Here is a 23,065-nt window from a genome sequence, read left to right on the forward strand (position 1 = left end):
CTACCTAACCCTCTCACCCACAAAGTGCGGCAGGTGAGGTCCATCTGTATTGCAGACCATGACTTGTACTGTATTGCATAGATTGTTAAACTGGCGTATCCACTGGAAGATTAATGATTTAGTGGGACTAAGTGTTAAATTATAAAGGGAATAGTTCTTTTTGGGCTGCTGGTCAGCTGTTGGTGCACCTTGTCAAGTAATGCACTTAAAAATCAAATTGACATGAGGCCAGGTTGGCTCTGAACATCTGCTGCTGTTGAATTGTTCCCTATGATTGTCCACTAGGGGGCACTGAAGCTTTCTCTCACAGCAGGTTGGGGATTACATACGCCACAGGCCCTCTGGGCTTTTTCAACTACAGGCCCAGGAGACTTGAAGGTCTTTCGGTTCTCATTCCCCCAGTCCTTTAATTAGTTAATTGAGCTAAGAGTTTCACTCTTTGGAAACGCGTCCCATGGACAGTTGTTTTCAAGCCTATGTGTCTTACATATTATAGCATCGGTGTAATGCTGACTCGCGTGGGTAGTGAAGCAGTTTGAACAGGAGAGAGGTTACTTTCCACTGTCTCAGTGTGGTGGCGTGTCCGTGCAGGGCAAGACCGAGGCCATCACCTCCGTGAAGCTCCTGAGCTGTTTCGATGACCTGGTGGCAGTGGGCACGGCCTCGGGCAGAGTGGCCCTCTTCCAGCTCGTCTCTCCTCTTCCCGGGAGGAACAAGCAGGTCAGTACACTGCCAAGTGCTCAATAACACTTCAGCACCCCGGCTTCTCCATCAGTCATGAGTGAATGACAGAGAGTGGTAATTGAAATGGTAATATCTGTGCAAAGCATGCTGAGTATAGTGTTGCTGGGCGGAGCGGAGGCACTGTGGCTAAGGATCTGCGCCTGTGGCTGCAAGGTTGCCAGTTCGAATCCCACGGCTGGCAGAGGAATCCTACTCCGTTGGGACCCTGAGCAAGGCCCTTAACCCCAGCTGCTCCAGGGGTGCCGTATAAATGGCTGACCCTGCGCTCTGACCTCCATCTTCTCTCTCCCCGTCTGTGTGCCTGTGTGTCTCATGGAGAGGAAGCTGGGGTATGTGAAAAGAGAAATTCCTAATGCAAGAAATTGTATATGGCTAATAAAGTGATTTTAGTTATCTTACTGATCTTACTTTACTTCTTGGGTATGTTGTTGCCTCATTGGCTTAGTAGTGATACAGTGTTAGTCTGTATCATGTTGCCCTTTTAAATTGAGGTGCCTTTTGGTAATAATATGATGTGGGCTGGTTCGTGAAGGTTTATATCTCAAGATTGCAGTAACTCTTCATGGAGTAGTCATGGCTTCTTATGCATGTTTCTTTTTTTTAAAACTTAGCCTCTTCATTTGATGATTAAGGGTATATCTTTTCAAATTGGGTCCACAGGCTAAAATATGAGCCGTGAAATCAAGGCGAGGAATGAAATGAACACACGGTCAATGCAACTAACCATTCATGGTGCTTCTGAACTTTTTGTGGCTTTTTTATGTGAGTTTGGGTTAATTTGCCACATTATTTGGCATAGTGTGCATTCATTTATTGAAAGTGAGCTGGATAAGCCTTTCTGAAGGACCAGTGTGCTGAAGACTTTGAGAGTTCCCACAGTGTTCGTGGGCATGACACTGCTGCGTCGGCGTGCCTGTGATTTCCCTCTCTGACCCACAGCTGCGGCGCTTTGACGTAGTTGGACTTCACAAGAGCACAGTGACAGCCCTGGCCTGGAGTGCAAACGGAATGAAATTGTTCTCCGGGGATGACAAAGGGAAAGTTGTCTATTCTGCCATCGATTTGGACCAGGTACAGCTCCCGTTCATTTGCTGATCCCAGTCTGGTTGTTTAAACAGCACTGGGTGTATGAAGCCTGGTCAGTTTGTCTCCTCTTATTCCTTCAGAGCATGCTGCGTGCTGCTCTGCTGTAGGCACCTGGTGCAGGCTCGCCTAATGCCTAATCGAGCCCTGTCTCTCTCTGGCTCCTCTGCGTGTGCAGGGTGTGTGCAACCCCAGCGTGCTGCTGGAGGAGCAGTCTGCCATCGTACAGCTGGAGTACAGCCAGAAAGTTCTGCTCGTATCCACACACCAGCACAGCCTGCTCTTCTACACCGAAGAGAAGGCAGTCCAGCAGGTTGGAACAAAGCCCAGGAAAGGGTATGGATTCTTGAGTAAAATTAACACTTATTGTGGGTTGCAAAACCACAGACTTTGTTGCGCTTGCAGTTATAGAAAACTGCAGTATGCTAGTTATTGTGTTGATTCCTAACTGTTTTATTGATAGGAAGTATAGGCTGGCCTTCTGTATAGAAAGTACAGATGTTAATATCATGCCTCATGTGGAAAGGTGTAGCTAATTGGCATGTAACCTTGGTTATATTTGAAAGAAAAATGCTTAGTCCATTGCATGGGGGGGGGGTATTCCTTTTGTGAAGACCCTGTGTTCAGTCATAGTGATCAAGGCTGTTTCCTCAGTGTTCCCAGCAGTTATCTTCAGGAAGACGAGGTGTTGGTAGAGATGTGATTGATAACCTGTGTGCAATGTTGAATTGAGCCTCAGAGGCGGTCTGGGCAGCCTGGGGGCTCTGAGAGGTTCCCAGCGATTCAAGAACATCTCTCAGGCCAGGCCAGGCCTGGGCAGACTCCGGATTGTCGAAAAGAAAAACTAGGGTTGCACACACCGCATGCGGATCTCAGAAGCGCTAAGCTGCGTTTGTGTTTTTCTCCAGCAATGGTAAATTTGGGGCTTGCTTCCACCCTGGCCTGTGCAAGCAGAGTGACCTGGTGGTTTACGCTGCCCGGCCAGGCCTGCGCCTCTGGAAGGCGGACGTGCAGGGCAGCGTGCAGGCCACCTACATCCTGAAGGACGTGTTCGCAGAGGGCGTGAGGCCCTTCGAGCTGTTTCCGCGCGCCGGCAGCCATGCCACCGAGGGGTACCGGCCCGCAGAGAGACAGCTGGGCCTGCTGAGCTGCTTCCTGCGGGAGGGCTGGGTGCTGAGCTGGAACGAGTACAGCATCTATGTGCTGGACTCCCTCAATCAGGTGACAGAGCCCAGACACACACACACACAGAGAACAGTGCCGGACCCGTTTCAAAAGATTGAATCTATCGTGTAATTTTTATTTTCCAGCATAACAAAATGAACAAAATATCATTAGCTAAAGGGACCGCAAGCATTAACGAATTCAACATCATCGTATTTGACAGGCTGTCGTCGGCGGTCTGGAGGGGTCCGGCGACATCGTGTCCGTGTCATGCACAGACCACGAGATCTTTCTTCTGAAGGGGGACCGCGACATCATCAGGATATCCAGCAGACCCGAAGGCCTGGCTTCCAGCGGTAAGACTGCCGCAGTTTAGTCGCAGTCAAACTGTGGATTTCAATATTCAGAGTGTTCAGACCAGAGACAAATAGAACAGAATGGAATGCCTTTGCGTTGTTTGTTGTCACACATAAGTACAAAGTTCATGGTACTTTTTGTATATACTTTTATGCGTCTCTTACATTCTCTGTCCACCAGCGTCTGATGTGCCCTTGTGGCTGAGTACCCCTACAGCCACTGCACCCCAGATGGTCCAACCCACTGGTGCCGTAGAAACTGCCCAGCCGATCAGAACCATGTCCATCATCGCGGAGAGCAGGGACACACAACCAGACGGCGAGGAGGACTGCAGGAGAGAGGGGGGGAGAAAGGAGCAGGACGCGGTGATAGTGCTGGAGAAAATTGAGGTGGCGTTGGGTGACCCCAAGGGTGCCCCACAGAGGGAGCAGGCCAGTGAGGCCCCGCTGAGGGGGGGCTCGGGGACCAGTGAGTCCCGCAGCCGAAGCAGCTCGGTGACGTCCTGGGACAGCGCCCTGGGGCTGGGGGCCGCCGTGGAGCAGTCTGCCTCCGAGCTCTCGGTGGAGGGGCTGAGCTCCTCCACCAGGTTCAGCACCGTCAGCACGGAGGACTTTGAGCAAGAGCTGGTGGTGAAGTCCATCAGAGTCAGGAAGAAGAAGAAGAAAAAGAGGCACGGTAGGATTTTGTTTTTTACTCTTTTAATTAGCATTTTTATCCTATTAAGAGACGATCCCAAACTGGGGAGTCTCAAGGCTTTTCGGAATTTGGTGGTGAAATCGGAATGATGACTTCCCGAAAGAGCAGTGCAGATGTTATGGGAATCGTTTGGTTCTCCTTTGGTCCACATACAGTACTGTTAAGATTAAGTGAACATGTTATGCACGAGACCAAGCTATCATGCACAGCTGTGTGTGTGTCTACTTGTGTTTCTACTTGTACCGGTGCTCTCTATCATATATACCATCACTAAAGAGTAGGACCAGTCTTATAATATGGCAGGGATCTCTGTAATTTAATTTTAAGATAAAGCATTGATTTCAAGGTAGGTTTGGTGATTCAGTAATGTAGGGAAAAACGTATCCCCGCCCCTGTCGAGGTGTTGTTTTTTTGTATGACTAATTCTGTGTTACCCCTCGCTGGACAGACAGTGGGAACAGGCTCTCGGACCACAGCAGCTGGTCCGAGGGGGTGTTCAGCCAAGACGCCGTGAGCGATGGCACCACCACGCCGGTGTGTGAGCTGCTCTCGGACCGCACCAGCCTCCTGGGCAGCAGCCTGGACCTTCAGAGCGCCGACTCTCCTGACCGGGAGGGCTCCGTGAGCGGGGACTCGCACAGCCACGACCTCTTTGCGGTCCTCACCTCGCCTGAGGTCACGAGCACTCGGCTGGGGGAGCCGCCCAGCGCTGATCTCCGTGACCTCCCTGCGGAGGTGCTGGGGCTGGAGGCGCCTGTTCCTCAGAGCTGTGAAACTTCAGACGTGCCGCTTGCAAAGGCCCCAAGCTCCTCTCCTCCTTCCCCGCGCCTCCTGGAGTCGGATGGCCAGGAAGTCACTCAGAAAGACCCTCTAGCTTTGCAGTCTGAAAGCAACAGATATGCGCTTCCGGGTCAAGGTGCAAAGGTCAGGGGTTCGATTCCAGATTGTGATGCCGACGCTCTCCTTGAATGCAACAGCCTGAACACGCAAGCCAGCGCTGAGAGCGTTTCTGGGGAGGATGGCTTAGTAAGGTCAGAAAAGGATGAGTCGGAACCCCATGTGCCACCCAGCCACACACATGATCTCTCCGCCTTGGATGATTTTGGGCTGCTGGGTGTTGGTGGAAGTCTGGAAGCATCTGATCAGAACTTAGTCACCCCCTTCCCAGCTCTGCACGATGTCATAAGCCACGTCTCCACGCTCAGCACCAGAGCACAAGAGCAAGAGTGGCAAGACGCAGGGCTGCAGTGCATCTCCAGCGACGAGGAGGATATCTATGCCCACGCAGTGCCGCATTCAGCGTCGGATGCCAGCCTGGTGGAGCAGCCCTTACTGGGCACAAACCTCCAGAGGCTCATCGATGGGCACTGCTCAGACGCAGCGAAATCAGATCTGGAGGATTCAAGCCTTTTCAAGTCTGATCAGGTAAAATTTACTTATACTTCCATTGTTGCTCCAGAGAGAGCAGGTATAATGGGTATCATAAAAAGCATTTCTGCTGAAATAATATAATTGGGGTGGAAACAGTCTGGTTAATATTTTGAAGTTCCTTACTTATTAGCAGAAAAAAATATCTTAACTGAATAGCACTAGCCTGTTCTATAGCTTTTGCAAACTCACCCGCACACTTCTCTTTTCAGCATGGAATAAACCTTTACTTGTTCTTTTGCAAACAAAGTTAAGTTAGATATTCGCTAATCGTTGGAATAGTGATACTTTTTTAATTGGTGGATAAGAGCTGTCTGTAGTAACCTAGAATACTTAACTCTGTAAGCCTCTTTTTAGCATACTTAACTACTGTGAAATGGAATATGTTTAATTATACAATTATGTATATAATTATATAATTATGCAATTATACAAGAATATTAAGAGATAACTGTGCTTTTGTCGAAGTCATGGATGTTGGTCCTTGAATTTATAAGCAGAAACGCTGTCTGAAACATTTTTATAGCTGTTCTTCTATAGCTCCCTTGGGGGGGGTTTCTGCAGAGAATGCATAGATTGTGAAGGCTTAGCTGGCAAGGCATGGTTATATAGAGTGGTCATGGATATCCGCTTTTCTGCAGCAGCTCAGACAGATGTAAGTGCTGCACGCTGGTGGGAGCAGGGTGATGTGTGACACATGAATAAATCTATTCCTTACGTTAATTATGTAGCGCAGAGACTTTATATTAGCTTCACCTGTCAGGGTGGGTGTTGAGGCTCTGGAGGAGACTGTGAAGACCAAGTCACTGTTTCAGGCTGGTGGGTCTCTGCCCCATATTAGCCCCACTGATACGTTAGATAAGGAGTAAGGAAAGGAAAGAAGAATGCGGTCCTGTGTGGTGATTTTTCACTGTGCTCCGCTGCAGTTAGGTCACAGCTGCTGAGCGAACTCAGCTGTTGGCTGCTGGGATTAACTGTGCACAGGCGCACACATTCAGAGCAGCCAGCTCTGTGGCGCAGGTGCAGCTCAGCCCATACCCCAAGTCCACCACCGATGTCATGTTTTTAAAGATGCCTCAAAAGGGCTTCCATTGTCCCGCCCAGCTCTGCCTTTCCTTCCTGACAGTACACAGCACCGCTGTCTATTCGCGCGTCTGTCTACTCCTGTCCTGAGCACGGGCAGCCCGGGAAGCTGTTTTCACACTGTGTTGTAAGACTCGCTGCAGAAGCCTCTTGCCGCTGTGTGTTCACTGTCTGTGTCAGTTTGCAGAGAGCTGGATGGGCTATTCCGGCCCGGGCTATGGGATCCTGAGCCTGGTGGTGTCTGAGAAATATATATGGTGTCTGGACTTCAAAGGCGTGCTGTACTGCAGCCCCCTGCCCAGCGCCGGGCTGCGCTGGCAGAAATTTGAGGACAGTGTCCAGCAGGTGGCAGTGTCACCTTCAGGTGAGAGTTGTTAGGAGTATGCTTGATTTATTATAATATAATCTACAGGCTCTTTTCAACAGCATTTGGAATTAAGTGAGTTGTTTTTTTTTTCCTCTTGAGTTTTTATAGCAGCGAAAGCCAACCAACATTCATGATGACATTTTGATTCGAAAGCATTATACCTGTCGTCAAGCTCTTATTTTTGCCTTCAAATTTCGTCTTTTGGTTCTGTAGCCTTTTTTTAAAAAGGGGTCATTTCATTTCTTATGCGTTCCTCGCCAAATAATCATGAAATACAAACAGCAATATTATAAATGTCAACAAATCTTTCAGTACATGAACTGAAATGTTCAATAATTTTTTTTATGTTTTCCTATTATTTTTCAGCGGCACGTGGTCAATTCAACAGTACTTTAGTTTAAGTGGCATTTAACAGCTGGCTAATATTGAACTGTGGTACTACTTCCAGTGCAGCCCCTTAGGAGAACGTTACAGTATGTGGTTTTGTAGCTCTTATGAGTCGCCATAAGAGAGAAGTAAAATGTACAGGAAAAAAATGTTGCTTCAGAGCATAATATAATCATACTCACACCTAAGCTTTTTTGGCATAAAAGATCTTTTTTAAGTGAAAAATAACCAGTAACAGCATTGCTTTAATTAAAAGAGTGCTTCTTTTCACCATCTCCTACCGCTGGTGTCTACACGTCTTGCTGTTTCAGCACAGAGCGTCAGCCGGCATTTTTGCTTCATCTTCACTAATATTTTGATCTTTTCCTCTCTGTGCGATCCTGAAATTTTGTTCTCCTAAAAATAATTTCTTGGCATCTGTGCGCGAGAGGGAAGCAAGCGGGAGAGAAGCTGATGGCGAGGTGCTGTTTCCCTCTGGTTCAGGGTCCTTGCTGTGGAAGGTGGAGCAGAAGACTAACAAGGCGTTTGCCTGCGGAAAGGTGACCATCAAGAGCAGGAGGCACTGGTATGAGGCCATCCCTCAGACTGCCTTTGTGGCTCTCAGTGATGATACAGCCTGGATCATCAGGACCAATGGAGATCTCTACCTGCAGACAGGTGTGTCAGTCCCAGATGCCCTCTCACTGCCTCACTCACTATCTCCCTCCCAAATGGATGACTACATAGTTTGATTGGGTTTTACACAGCAGTGTGCCCTATATTGTGTTGACATCTTTTGGTCTGATGTCTTAAGTTATGTTTATGTAATCCTGACACTATAAGAAAAAGATTATCCATTTAGTATTTCAAAAATTAAACTTCTTTATGCTTATTTTAAGTCGTTGTATGTTTATACTACAGTTCCATGTATTTATTTTAATAAGTATCAGAACATTATATTTTTACTGCATAGTTTTAAATGATTTTTAAATCATTTAAAGGCATTCATCCAAAGGAGATAAAAAAATTAAATTAAAGAGATCTCAAAAGCATTATCTAACATTGCTGCAAAATGCAAAATTAAAGTGCATTTTGGTGGTCATTCTGCAACTATTTCTCATGCCATGTTCATTTGTAAAATAATGTTGGATAGCCAGCAAGCACACAAAGTTCAAAAGATACCATTTTCATATAACAGATGCTTTGAACTTATAAAACTGCTCCTGATATTCTCATACAACAAAGTCTCTGCTAATACGCTTAAGGAGAATGAATTTATAGATGTGCAAAGTTAATTTCAGGCATTATTTGATCAATATTTATCTCTGTTACTCTTAAAGTTAATTGTTTTAATGTTATGAATATTTTTAAAAGGACACATAAATAAAGAGAAAAGTACAAAGTAGGCTAATATGAGAAATACATTGTAAACTGTTTTGAGTAACTATAACTATTTTAATAAAACATGAGCCCAGAGGCAGAACTGATTAAATTAAGAAAGAACTTCTTTACTGGTGGATATTTTGGGATAACTCAGCATTGAGACTATAGCCTGGAGTTAATGATTACTGTTCTGTGCATTTTTGTACTAAAAGCTAACTTTTAGTTAAGTATAGAAGAAAAATAGTCTTTGCTTTTTTTCCCTTTTTAAATAAATGTCCATTTGAGTCCTCTAGTTTGTGTTTCACAGTTGGTCCTAGAGAAATCCAAATGACTGTCTTTTTAAGATTTTGAAGACTTTAACCAGGTCTTCTATTCAAGACTAAAAAGTTTCAATATTTTTTTCCTGTCAGTGTAGCACATTCCTGTGAACACAGGGGTGTATCTGGTTTCTCTCCTCTGAACGGTTTCCATAGCGGTTTTCTTTTTTTGCTTGCTATAACAATATAGTGCTTGATTTTAATTTACTTTGCAGTATGTTATCTGGAATGTGCAATATACTGTATGAATCTTTATTCATATTCACCTGCAGAGAGCACCATTTGTCTTAAATTCCAAATCTCCAGATTTCAAACGGTGAAGTACTGCTCTGCATGGTAATAAAACTCCCCACACCTTTCCAGGAATCTGAATGTCTGTTTTTCGTCGTTTGCTTTATATTTGTGAAGATGTGTATTCATCGGGAAAAAGTTATGAAGCAGTACGTCTGGAAATCAAGTGGGTCTGCAGCAGCACCTGGTTCTCATCTAACAAAGAAGGGTTTTGGGCCGTAGAATCTCTGATACAGCACAGGTGACCCCGGTGGAGGTTTAAGCTGTGTGATGCGTCGTTTTATAATCCTGCATTTGCTTGAGCCCTCTCTGTTCGTTGTTAATTATGTAACAAAGACAAACAGGTCCAGGAACGGAGTCCCAGAGGCCTCCATCTTGTTCCTGCTCCAGGATGAATTCTGCTGTCATGCCAGCCCTAAGCTAATACTGAGAGCTGACACGCCACTCGGAAACAGCACCCAGTCTTCTCTGTGCCTGCTGTCCTTTCAAGCTTGCAACCCGGAGTCAGAGAGCAAAGCAGAAGACCAGGCTCTGCAATACAAATCTCTCAAGCTCCACTGAATCATCCTGCAGCCCCTAGAGCTCAACTGACTTGTCAATTCTGAGGACAGTACAGCCGTGGGATTCAGTTGTACTTTGCCATCTTGTACTATATTACAAGAGAGAGGAATCCTCTCTGGGAATCTGTTACACACTTAGCAGGACAACCCACAGTGTCTTTTCGGGGTGACGGTGCTAAAGACTTCCTTTCAAACTTTAGACCTAAAGATCAGTGCTTTCATGTCACTCGGAATAAAAAGAGAGAAAACTAGTTGTTCTTGAAAATCAGGTAGTGATTTGCAAAAAATATTTGATTAATGACTAATTGTGGGTCAGACATTTGGATCACTGACAATTGGTGTTGACGTACAGTACTTCGAAAGGGATTTTTTAAGTTTCAGGTCACAGTGGGTGTGTGTAATGAAGTCAGTCACTGGATGAGTGCGTTTAAAGAGTTCCTGCCAACCCCAGATCCTTCGGGTGCGCCCAAATTAAATACAGGAAGCTTTCCCCAGCTACAGCACTGGGACAGATCGGCACAGTTTAAACCAGGAAATAATTTGGTACAAGAAAGAGGCTCTACACTGTTTCATGAAGCAGTGCCCCCCAAATCAGTAGGTCGTAATTCCACCTCGGATAGTGTGGACTAGCTTTTATTGTAGTCCATTGTAGTCCAATAATTTACGCTATTTAGGAGTGCAGGCAAGCGCACATCTTTACCTTTCCTCTCATATGTAGTCCAGTGCTTGATTTGCACCATTTTAGCTCTTCCGTTGACATAAGAAAATCATGTGCAAATTTCATTCAGTAGCAGTAAAGGCTTTACAAATCTCCCTTTGTGTGACCTGGGACTAGACTGCAGTCCCCAGCTGCTGCATGGAGCAGCCTATAGAGGTATCTAAACATCCCAAGGTGCCTTTGGCCTGAAACGCTTATCCCCCTTAACCAGACTACTTCCGTTTACAAACTACAGTGCAGTTAGGTCATTTTTAAATCATTTTAATGTCATCACAAAATGCAAGGAGGCGAGGGTGACGCAGTGCTGCTGCTCCTCCGCAGGCCTGAGTGTGGACCGGCCCTGTGCCCGGGCAGTGAAGGTGGACTGCCCGTGCCCTCTGACCCAGATCACAGCCCGGGGCAGCGTGGTGTGGGCGCTGACCGAGCAGCGAGGTGTCTTCTACAGGGAGGGGCTCAGCAGCTTCTGCACAGAAGGAGAGCAGTGGAAATGTGACGCTGTCAGGTACCCGTCAATGCACAATGCTTTAACCTCCTGTGGGCCTGGCTGGGCCTGGCTGGGCCTGGCTGGGCCTGGCTGGGTGAGAGAAAGCTGCAATCCAGGGTTCCCACACCTTTCTAGTCACTGGGTAGAAAGTGCAGTGGTCAGGAGCTCTGCTTTAAAGACTCGAAAAAATGAAAGGAGATTCATTCTACTTTATAGAACTTCTCTCTTTCATGGTAATGATTTTAAATATCCTTTGGGGAAAAACATTTTTGTCTGCTTTTATAAACAAGGTGTAACAGTCCTGTTGCACAACGTACGACAGGCCTTGTTTTGGGGAGTTTTTGTGCGCTTGTGTGGCGTTGAGCTCTTTTTAATCCGCTTAGTGCGGTTTTTGGTCCTCAACCCACCCCCTCCCTGTTCGAGAGAGGGACTCTGAAGCTGCGAATTACTGTGCTTTCGTGCTCCTTGAGCTCTATCTCAACTTTTAAAGCTTTGAACAGCAAGAGATAGGGGGCTGAATGACTGGAGAAGGGAGTCTCCTTCTTATCATTGGAAAGCAGTCATTCTGCTTTTTCAATGCCAAGTTTGAAGCAGTTGAAGTTTATATGTTAAAATTCTTTTAAATAGTGCAGTAGTGTCTCAATGGTATCTTCAGTATTGGGCCAGTTTTAGTTTACTTGTGTTCTGGTTTCTGTTGACGTACAGAGTTAGTTAGCAAAGGAACAATTAAAGGTTTATTCCATGCTGAAAAGAAAAGAGACCCAACATTTCGGCTGTGGAGCCGCCTTCACAGGTGTGAACAACCTGAAGAAGGCACCATAGTCGAAATGTTGTCTCTTTTCTTCTCAGCATGGAATAAACCTTAAATTGTTCTCCTTTGCAGCCTACACATGCCGACTCGGCTACCTACTTGAGTTCATACAGAGTTGTTTTTAGGTGCATTTAACATCTTTTTTTTTGTTTGAATATGATCTTTTTAATATTTTATTTTCTGAAAAAACAGTGTTAATGTGTTTACCACAGATGTTAAGTCCTATAAAGGAATTTCTGATATGCCGTCTGTAATTAAGGTGGAATATAATTGGGGACTTCCTGGTATGTATCATGTTGCTTGAATTAACATTCTCGGGCTCACACGAATTGCAGCTGTTGTAGTTGGATGCATAAGTTGTGCCTGAGCAGTGTGTCTCTCCTCCCCCCAGTGAGAGCCAGGGCTTGGAGCCAGTGTGCATTGCCCTGGGAGACCACAACACCGCTTGGGCTCTGGACACAAGCGGGAACCTGTGGTTCAGGACGGGCATCACAGCCCAGAAACCACAGGGGGAGGACGATCACTGGTGGCAGGTGGGTGGACACCCAGGGCCTTGCACTGCGGGCTGCAGTACAGTCTTTATGGTCGGGCAGCTTCTGTCTGTGAACCCGAGTGCAGAAAGGTGGATAGATAGGAGCTGTGTGTCGTATGCGCCTTTTTGCGTCCAGGCACTACACTGAGAGATTGAGATTGACCTCGGCCTGACTTTTAGACCTCAGACCTCTGAGGTTACAGGTTACAAGAACCTGCCCTAGCCGAGTGACATTGTTTTGGGTGCCAGAGCTCCATCTGGCCGCTACCCCTCCAGCTGGGACAGAAATAAATAATGCAGTTATTTCTGTGTCCCGTTAGGTGAGCATCACGGACTACGTGGTCTTCGACCAGTGCAGCCTGTTCCAGACCATCATCCAGGCCACGCACAGTGTGGCCTCGGCGGCCCAGGCCCCAGTGGAGAAGGTGGCGGATCGCCTGCGCGTGGCCTTCTGGTCCCAGCAGCCCCAGTGCCAGCCCAGCCTGCTCGGCGTCAACAGCAGCGGCGTCTGGATCGCCTCTGGGAGGAACGACTTCCACGTGGCCAAGGGCAGCCTCATCGGTGCGGCTTTCAGTTTCACCCGCTTAGCCTGTCTGAAGCCTGCATTGTCTGTTGCCCTAAAGCCCCGCGCTCATTAAAGGAGCAGCCTGGGACGCGGGTTAAAGATCACCGCTACAATAAAACACTGGTGGCTTGGTCTCGTGGATCACGCAGGGCCTGATGCAGAAGGATCATGGTTATACCATAGGCAAGCGGGAATGTGCTGTGGGGAAACAGGAATGCAGACGTTTGCTACAGCAAACTCTTTAATTAGTAGAATGCTAATTAGTAGGGTCGTTTAAAGAAGGGACGTTTAACAATGTGAATGAGCAAATTGGGAGAGCCATGTGGTTCAATATTCAGCAAGCTTAAATAGTCCTGCTGCAAGTGGTGTGAGGCACTGAAAGAATAATTCATGCCTTCATTTCATCATGATTTTTTTGGCTGTAATGCTTTTATATATGCTTTGAAAATCATACTTACTGTCTTTAATGAAATGCTACAGGTCAAATTTAAATAGGAACTCATAGAATTAATCATATAAGTTCCTTTTGCATTTATCCTTATACAATACAATTGCCAAACCAGAGAGAATTAACTAGCAGAAAACTCCCACAGCTTACCTCTGAAGTTTTACAATTGTTCACATCTTATATTATTGCTAATGTTCACTCAAAGCTAATGTTCTCAATTGGAAATATCATCGCCGCGTAGCAGTAATTTGGAAAATGGGGTTTTTCGGGAACTTTCAACTATTGTTAGTTTTGTCAGTCGTGACGAAGTTCAGCATGAAAAGCAAAGTTGTTTGAGAGGTGCGAATGAAAAGGAAAAGTCCGCAGTGTGCAGGACATTAACCCTTTCCATTTGTGATCCTGCAGGCACCTATTGGGCCAACGTGGTGCCACGTGGAACTGCGTCGGCAGCCAAGTGGGCCTTTGTGATTGCGTCGTCGGCTCCGACTAAAGAAGGTGACTGTGCGTCGGTCCTTATTTAAGTCTTTAAGGCCCAAATATTTATTTTGGTTTAAAAAAGTAAGAAATGCTCGTGTTATAGGCCACAATTCATGTCTGACTCCTCTGTGCACCTCAGTTCTGCCGCCCAGATTCGGTTCATATGCTTTCTGTACTGGTGTGACCTTTAAGTTTGGGCTTCATCATTACCCTTGTTATTTAACTGCCTGAACTTCACTCGGTGGTTGGGTGGTTTGTTAAGTAAGCCTGCAGCGCAGTGCAGAGTCCTGTCTGCTGATGTGTCCTTTGATAACCTCGTTCATTGTTGTAGGGAGTTTTCTGTGGTTGGGCCAGAGCTGCAAAGACCTCTTCTGTATTAGCGACCAGTGCCCACAGTTCCGGCCCTCGACTGTGCAGCTCCCCCCCGAAGTGGAAATGGTGCATCTGTCAGCCTGCCAGGATGCTGTGTGGGGTCTGGACACAAGGGGGCGTGTCTACATCCGTACCCTCTCCAAGAGCTGCCCCACTGGCATGCACTGGACCCCCCTGGACCTCAGCCAGCTTGGTAAGGAGAAGCCTTTTCGCTTCCCTGTTTGTTTCATGTCTCCGCAAAACATTTGCTCTAATAATACCTGTGAGGTCGAAGGAAGGGTCAAAAAACAAACACATTGGAGCATAATAAAAGAGCAAATATGACCGAGATCTTCTGTGTTTAGTGGTTTTCCGTTTTAATCATTTTGTTTCATTAAAGTGCAAGAGAGATGCCAAGAGATCAACCTCAAAACCTTCCCTTAATGCCGCTTGTTGCACAGATTTTGAAAAGCAGTTGCAAAAACAGTTTTGTAGAACCGAGGCGCTTCTTAGTATTGAATCACATGAAGCAAAACCGCCATAAAGGTGTGTCTTGTTGCTGTTTCTGTTTGTCTTCACCACAGCGTCTTGCACGGCAAATGTCTGTACAGTGTGCGCGCAATGCATGTACTCTGTCTGAACCTTTGATACCAGATGCCCGAGAAAGGGTCCTTCGTGGGCACAATCAGGATTCCTTAGTGTTAAAAAAGCCATTCTGTGTTCTTAATACCACACTGCAGTTTTAGATAGGAAAGGATTTTTTTTGCTGTTTTCAAATAAAACACAGCAGCAAGTGATTGTGGAAAATTAGGCTGCTGATTCACCGGTGGAGTCTGCACTGTGAGCGCTACTCTCCAGCTGAGGCACAGACAAATGGATGGACTCGTTTCTCTGTCCTACACGGAAGGAGCTTGCTCTGGATGAGAACCATAACCCCTCTGATAATGTGAAACAAATATGTAAAAACAAAAACAAATAAATAAATCAGCACTTCTCAGCATATACCTAAAATTAAAAAAAAAACAGAAAAAACAAACTCCTCGTATGGGTAGTGCAGTCTTTCCTCCTTTCTTCACAACTGGTGAGTGAGCTTTGTTAGTGAATTTTGCGCTTGGGAAGCCAACTTGTGAAACATAACTCCTGATAAAATATGCAGTGCAAGACAACTGAGCTGCCCAGGCATAAACAGGTGTAGAAAATCAGGGAAGGTACAGTACATAGCGTATATTAAGGAAATGTGCCTTGTTGCATCCTGTATGGAGCTAGGAGCTGTTCTCCAAGTACCATTTGCAGTGGATTGTATTGAAAGCCAATGACATTACCCATCGATGAAGCTCAAAGATGGACATTATGAGCGAAACAATGCTCCTTCATGTGCCACTGACCACAGTTTTACAGCTTTGAGGGAGCTGTATACTGCGTGTTGAAGCAATCCCTCTGAACTCTGCAGATAAGAGCAGGCTTGCCATATTCCATATGGGTTATGGATGCTAATGAGATTTTTAAAAATATTTGAACAATGTCTGAAGGTTTTACTGCAGAAAAATTATTTGTTGCTTTCAATTACTTGAAATTCTGATTCCTTCACACAACTGTTTTTGTTTGCTCGTGCTTTAAAATATCACAAATGCAAGCATTCAGTTTTAAGTAATACATAGTTATTACTTATTTAGCTTTGTTTTACAGTTTTCTAAAAGTTAGGAAGAGGCTGTGAGTTGCAATAGTCATTAGCTCATTTGTTTCTCTCATAAATTGCCAGACTCATTTTCATTCATCGCCTCTAGTTGCTGCAGCCCCGCTTTGATTAGGGTTCAGCCTGCAAGATCTACCTGTTCACTAATGAACCACGGGCTCTTCCAAAGTCTGCGGTGTGACTGCAGATGTTTTCAGCTGCAAAAATATATGCATCTGGGTGATGAAGTGGCTTGATAATATCCCTGTTTACAATATCTAGATTCCATAACTGAGGAGTGAGGGGCAGTAATTGTGCAAAAGTAGGGAAAATGTTAAAGAAGTAAAAAAATAAAAAGATCAACTTTGGCTTTTTGTTTTTCTTCTTCACTGACCTTTAAAAAGTGAAACAGGTTGGCGAGATGCTCCATGGGCCTATTGTCATCATACCTACTTTCTGAAAAAAGAAAAGAAAGGCATGGAAAGGGAAAGCTTATGTGAAGCTGAGAGAGAATAGAAAGTTGTTGTGTATGCCCAACATTCTCCTACCTGCTCCCGAGACCGTTTTCTATACTTTTAGATAGGTGACAGGTGTTACTGTGGATCTCGAGTTCCTCTATGTAAGGCAGGAGGTGTTTTTAGAATTATCAGTGTGTCTTCCAGGTAGCGTTCAGGACTGGTGCACATCTTGAAAGTGCATTCTGCAGCTCTGTTCAGGTTCCAAGTGCCGTCCTTCTGATGCACCTCCTAGTGTATTGCATTACTCCAGTGGTCTGACCTGCTTTTGAAGGTTAGTAGCTCCAGAGTTACTAACCTGACTCTGGCACATCCCCTTGAAGGCACCGATTAAAGAAGATCAGGGTGTTTGTGATTAATGGCCCATGTGATGAAACATTCTACTGATTAAACCTCCTGCATTAGGGTACACCTTTTCCGATCAAAATGTAAAGCAATCTAAAGTTCTAAACGCTTTGATCTAAAAGTTGTTTCTGCTTTCCATAAACATAAGTCAGGGGGTGGTGGGGGGGTGGATATTCAGGAATGGTGCTGCAAATGACTAACCCTGAGAGCTCAGCCCAAAGCAGAGTTATGTTGTTGATGAGGACTCTGAAGTCCGCAAAGTCAGCCGTTGTGAGAATGATCTTGTCCCCATGCCAGACCAAGAGGACTGTAGAGAATTCAATACCCCCCACACACACCTCACCGGGGGGGGACTGAGGAGAGATTTATTTTTTGACGCACTTGGTCTGCTCACGTAATGGATATCTGGGATGCCGGGTTACACGCAGGTTGTTGTGGGGCAGGCGGGAGAAGGTCAGGGGGCGGGCGCAGGAATGAGCAGAGTGGGTGATATCCGACACCGTGGGGTACAAGCTGCGGAGCGCTGGCACATCGACACAGCTTGGCAAAGCAGCCTGGGCCTCGTGACGGGTACACCCAGGGGTTCTCCACTCTGTAGAAAAGCAGAACAATAAATTCTGGTACCAAAGAAGACAGAAACAGAAGCACATCCGTAGGGTAAATTATAAGACCTCTACTTTTCTGTGTCAGCTGAATTGCTAGCAACCAACTGAAGTTAAATGAAGAATGATCTGTTAGCATAGAAGCATACTTTTTAATATATATGCCTAGAGTTTAATATATGCTTCCTGTGCATATCCTGTATTTGTAACTGCATTTGTTTGCTAATCCATTTCATGTGTTTTGTAGCGGGGGGCTGCAAAGGTAATGTCCTATGCAAGTCTTAAAGCTGACTGCTTACTGTGATGATTGCTATCGTGGTGACAACTGGGGGATTGATAGCAGCTGAGTTTTTAAACCTGTTTTAAGCCCTATCTCATAAGCAAATGATCGGCCCATCCAGGATTGCATAACTGTACAAGACGGATACTCACTTGGAGATTCATTTCTGTGTTTTGCCCTGCAAAGCTCTCTTCAGTTACTGTTCAGTACTAGAACTTGTTTACCACTTCTTCTATGCAGAACTCAATCTATAAACTGCAGTGTGCTGGAGTATCTAGTGACTAACTTCTCTGGAAGCTCGGGGAACTTCCTCATGATGAGGATTAAAATAATGATAGCGTGTTCAATTTGGCATGCCTTGCTGATGTTTGGGCATACCTATCCTTTCAATTGCTTTTGTGTTCCTGTTTAATTTTGATTACGTGTACCTTGTTGCTCAAAGGTTAATTTATGAAGAATAAACTACATCCATCAGACTGTAAGAAATCGAGCTGGAATACAGAGAAACCACACACTAAAGTGCTTCGATTTTTGTAATTGAAAATCCTGCTGGCCTCAAGCCCCACAGAGTCCCAGGTAAATTAATTCACGAGTCACCAGAATCGCTTTCCGAAATCTCTCAGTACCTGTCCCAGATAGAATGAGACTGATTAGGCTATCCAGGTTGAAATATGTTTCTGAGTGCAATTAAATTACTCACAAGCTCTTGTGGTTTTGAGAGAGCACGCACTTGACTCTCAAAGGGATTTCAGTTCTTCGGGCTGAAGTGTGAAACAACAGCTTATCTTTGCTCTCCAAGCAACATGCCTTTGTAAGAAACCCCCTTCATCTAGGGAAATAATTCTCTCCCCCGCTGTTTCAGCAGGCCTTGCTGTTCAGTGCAGTACACCAGCTTAGGCAGTGTTCCCAAACGCCTTTGAAGCTCGTCTCAATAAAACCAGCTCTATGAAGAAAAGTGAGTCATGCAAAGATTTTCAGTTCCAGTTGAGCCAGTCCAATGTTTGAGATACTCGCAGAAAAACAATTGTGTTGGTTTCATTAAACCCATGTGAGGTGCAAAGGTCACCACAGCACCTGGCAGAGACTATGAGCTGGACAGCGCTACCCTGTGTTTGGCTGGTCTCTATCCCCTGCTATATGGGATCATCAGGTATAAAGAAAGTTCTTGCTAGACAGCAAGTTCTTCATCACACTGTTGCCATGAATCATGGGCCAGCAAATCATTTCCTGGAGGATCAGAACCCATCACGTTTTTCTGCAAAAATTATCAGTGGCTTAATGCCTTGGCAGCAAAACCATCTGAGGTGTATTTGGACCACAGTGATTTTTCACAGTTCCAGTGTTTTACGTTGATTTCAAATTAGAATTCTAACAATCGAGAAACCCTGCTAGACTAAAGCCCTTGAGGGTTTGGCAGTGCTACTCTGTGTCACTTCTGATCAATCAGTTTTAAAGGAAAGTAAAAATTTTAATTGGGGAGTCCCACCTGAGGGAGAGAACTAATGTAGAGGAAAATTAAATGACAGCCGCAGCACTGTCTTTCTGTTAACTGGCACAGTGTCAGTTTTAATACATTGTTATGGAGACCTAAAGGATTGAAAACGCAATTGTTGTGATCTGAACATGATTGTTGACTCAGTCTTTGACAAGGATACAATCTTTTGCAAAGATTCAAAGTTGCTGTTTTCAGAAACATGTTAGGGTTCCTTAAGTCAGCTGCCTGCTGTAGCTGTGGATGGCTTCTGTCTGTTATAAAGGTCTGCCTTGACATTGAGAGTTCTAATTAAGCTCGCATCTTTAATGCTGCACTGTTTAACAAACTCGTATCCCAGCCGATGCTTCTGGCAGGAATTGCAGTCTTCGTTTCTTATGTCTGTTCAACCAATGACCTGTTTGACCGGCACACTCTTGTCTGCTTGAGATAAAAGCCGATAGCCTTCTAAGGCGCACAGAGCCTGCAGCCACTTCTGAGAACAGGGATCATGTTTACAGTGATGTGATTGTAGCTGTTCTACCTGGATGTCTGACCCTGAAGCTCTGAGAGACGGAAACGGAGGGATTGTGTGTGAATACAGTATGTGCGTGAGTGGGAGGGTGAAGTGGCTTGTCCCTACACAAGTGGCCGAGTCTGTCTGCATATGCATTCCTTCTCTGTGTGTGCCGATGTGCTGCTTCGTGCATTTGTCTTGCATTTTTGTGCATGTGTCGGAGGGGGCGTTTAACGCTTTCAGCTGAGCCCCTGCAGAATGTACTGTGTTGCAGTGGAAACTCCTATTTATAGATTTGACTTGACTTTGTAAGAGGAGGGGTGAGACTGCAGTGTTTGGAGCTGCACTACATAGAAGGAATCCCTTTGTCCTTTTGAGCATAACAATGGCACAAAATCCAGTCTGCTACAAATGATGAGTGCAGATGATGTGCAACACACAGTGACTGAACATCATCAAAAAGAACTCAAACTTTTCTGGATAGCTCTCTGTAAAATGACTATTTTATTAACAAAAAAAATGTATTTCTGTGTGCATGTATATGTGTTGTGCTCAAAGGCAAAAGATCAAGAGGTGTTGTGCAATGAGGTACAATTTTTCCTGTGGAGGCAGTAGGACAAACTGTTCCCAAGCTATTGATTAGTTACAGAGGACTGGAATCGAATCCGGCCCCTTTGCTCTGCAGGCATTAGGTGTTGCATGTCAACTGAGAAACTTACCGGTTGTTCCTCCTGAAATAGCCAAATAGCCACCAGAGCATTAACCTCATGGCCTGCCAGTCTGTTTCTCACATTGAAGTTTAACACGCAGCAGTGCCTGGTTCAAACCAGGTGGTTGAACAGTCGTGCACACTGCAGTTGCCAGATGCTGTGGTGTGTTACGTAAGCCACACAGACTGTTACAGACTTTTATTGCTGGAACTGATTTTTGATTATTATTTTTTTTACTGTATCAGATTGCTTCTATATGGAGTAAGGCATGCGGCTCTGGGACTGAAGTTTCTGTCATAGCCCCCCAGGTCCTGGATGGGACACCGGTCCATCTAAAGGGCAGACACTCACACACTCACAACAGGACCAATTCTCCCAGAAGCCAGTTAACTGTTTTTGGACTGTGGGAGGAAACCAGAGCGCCCGGAGGAAAACCCACATGAACAAGGGCAGAACATACAAACTCCACACAGACAGCACCCCAGGTCTGGACTTAAACCCAGTGCCACGAGGCAGCCATACTAATCACCCTCCCACTGTGCCACCCATTCTGTTGAGAATAATAACAATATCATATCATGAATATTCTGCCTTATTGTAATTTCCTGTAGCAGCATAGTTGTAGAATCTAAAGCCCGCAGCTTAAGTGTTGTAAAAGAATGAAGTTGCGGTTACACTGGTTCAATAACACATATTCCAGTAGTTATACTTCACATAATGAGACATCCCATTATTTACAGTTCATGTATAAAGCTCATCGCAGTCTTTGGATCGGTAGAAGAAGATACAAAAGTTTATACTATATATATTAAGTTAAGCTTCCTGGAAAAAGATTTTGAATGTGTATTTTGTGTACACATATGTAAATATGTTCTTTGGAAACAAGATGTTTGTGCTGTCTACAAAGAAAGTAGATAAAGGATCACTTATGAGGGCACAGCAGTGGGAAGGGACTCTGGTGTGAACTGTTAAGCTCTCAGAACCGAGAGTAATTCGACAAATCTTGGGGATGAGAGTAATCATGGGCTGGAAATATTCATAAAGTAGCAATGCCTCACAAGCCCAACCAGCACAATCAGCATGTTGGAAATGCATGAATTCAGAGCCCTGCTGTACCTGAAGGACTGGGACCAGACATAGTGGAATGGTCCAGTATTCCCACATCTGTGTATTTGCTATTAATACCAACCTGCTGCAGAAGAGTCGGCTTCTGGCTCAACATGATGCTCAAGGCACAGGCTGTGTTTTGATGCACACCAGACTGTGTTTGCGCTGAGGATCCTCATTTAAATATGGCAGGTCTGCATGCTGTATGTGCACACTTTGTTACGGTGGTGCTCAGGTGTTGTGCTTCCTGTTTGCAGGCAGGGTGAAGCTGTCCAGCCTCTCATGTGGCAGTCAGAATGTATGGGCCTGTGATGCCAATGGGATGGTCTACTTCCGGGTGGGAACCCAGCCCCTCAACCCCAGCATGATGCTGCCTGCCTGGATCAGCATTGAACCCCCTGAGCAGGTAAGCATGGGCTCTCTCTTCTCCCTAAATGAGCTCGGCAACATGTTTTTCACCACTGTGCAATGACAGTCTTGCTGGACATTATGACTCAGCTCTGTGGCATGTAACTTACTGAACATGTGCCCAAATATGCAACCGGGTAAAGAATAATGCTAATACACAATGACAGTCTTGCTGGACATTATGACTCAGCGCTGTGGCATGTAACTTACTGAACATGTGCCCAAATATGCAACCGGGTAAAGAATAATGCTAATACACAATGACACCAAGTCTAAAGCATGGGAACATGAAACAAAAATTTAAATTGTGCCATGCACAGAAAATACGCAAGAGTTGTTTCCTAATAGTGGAATAGAAATAGCTGCCTGGATCACATGTTGTTTTTTTTCACATTAGTTCTGTTCTGGCGAAGTACAGGAAGAAAATGATGTTGGTTATTTGAAGCCCCCATGGTATAGTGGATTGACTAGGGTTTTGATACAAGTGTACTGGAAATAACTCTAGATACAGCCGAGATCTGTAACTTCAGGGAAGCTCAGTCCTGCATTTCCCCTGCCTGACAGGTAGGCAGTAGGTTAGAGGGTCCTGTTTCAGGAGGTTCATTCCGTCTGTGTGTGTTTTTGTCTTCTGCAAAATAAACTATAGGTACAGCGGAGCATGTATTTTTGCTGCCCTTATGGAGTCGGCAAGAGTCCTGCTCTGGATACAGTAAAAATAAGGTTTCCCAGTAATAATGAGCTTTTCTCCCATAAGTGTCTTTTAAAATACTGAGCTTTAATCCTCTAGCTTGTGCTGTGTGATTAACACCGCACAGCAAGTTGGGGCTTATTTCCGGCCTGCTAGGTTTAGGTTTCTTTTGTACAGAAATGAAAGCTGTGCTCCCCTGCGCCAGTGCCAGCGCCCACGGGTGTGGTCGAAAGATACGGCCCTGATCGCATTCCTCTTTCGCAGCCGCCGGCTCCTGAACGCGTGTGCCTGTCGTGTTGGGGGGGGGGCTGATCGATTGAACCCAGGGAGCCACGGCTCGGGAAAAATATTTCACAAAAGGAAAAGAGAAGTACTGATTTTAACAAGAATACCTTTGAACGGGGCCTTTCGTTTCCATTGCGTTTCCTGTTTCCTGTCCCTTTGTAGCGTCTTTATTTTCCTCGTGAGGAACTGTCATTTTAAAAATATTTTTAATACTTCCAAGCTATGAGGATTTTCTGCATT

General features: G+C 45.3%; 1 protein-coding gene across 2 annotated transcripts in view; it reads left to right on the top strand.

The window, feature by feature from the left end:
* The window catches only part of tecpr2 (tectonin beta-propeller repeat containing 2), a 31,372-nt gene that overhangs the window by 2,307 nt on the left and 6,000 nt on the right, over positions 1 to 23,065 (top strand). For both annotated transcript variants that reach the window (XM_015350274.2, XM_006632306.3), the window contains 15 exons: positions 592 to 720; positions 1,684 to 1,815; positions 2,006 to 2,163; positions 2,736 to 3,048; positions 3,215 to 3,347; positions 3,529 to 4,023; positions 4,493 to 5,469; positions 6,736 to 6,919; positions 7,793 to 7,966; positions 10,879 to 11,059; positions 12,244 to 12,385; positions 12,705 to 12,945; positions 13,803 to 13,892; positions 14,206 to 14,439; positions 21,702 to 21,850. In XM_015350274.2, coding sequence (XP_015205760.2) covers positions 592 to 720; positions 1,684 to 1,815; positions 2,006 to 2,163; positions 2,736 to 3,048; positions 3,215 to 3,347; positions 3,529 to 4,023; positions 4,493 to 5,469; positions 6,736 to 6,919; positions 7,793 to 7,966; positions 10,879 to 11,059; positions 12,244 to 12,385; positions 12,705 to 12,945; positions 13,803 to 13,892; positions 14,206 to 14,439; positions 21,702 to 21,850 — 3,732 coding nt within the window. The remainder of the gene's footprint in view (positions 1 to 591; positions 721 to 1,683; positions 1,816 to 2,005; positions 2,164 to 2,735; positions 3,049 to 3,214; positions 3,348 to 3,528; positions 4,024 to 4,492; positions 5,470 to 6,735; positions 6,920 to 7,792; positions 7,967 to 10,878; positions 11,060 to 12,243; positions 12,386 to 12,704; positions 12,946 to 13,802; positions 13,893 to 14,205; positions 14,440 to 21,701; positions 21,851 to 23,065) is intronic.

This window comes from Lepisosteus oculatus, chromosome 8, assembly GCF_040954835.1.
Source record: "Lepisosteus oculatus isolate fLepOcu1 chromosome 8, fLepOcu1.hap2, whole genome shotgun sequence".
Lineage (NCBI taxonomy): Eukaryota > Metazoa > Chordata > Actinopteri > Semionotiformes > Lepisosteidae > Lepisosteus > Lepisosteus oculatus.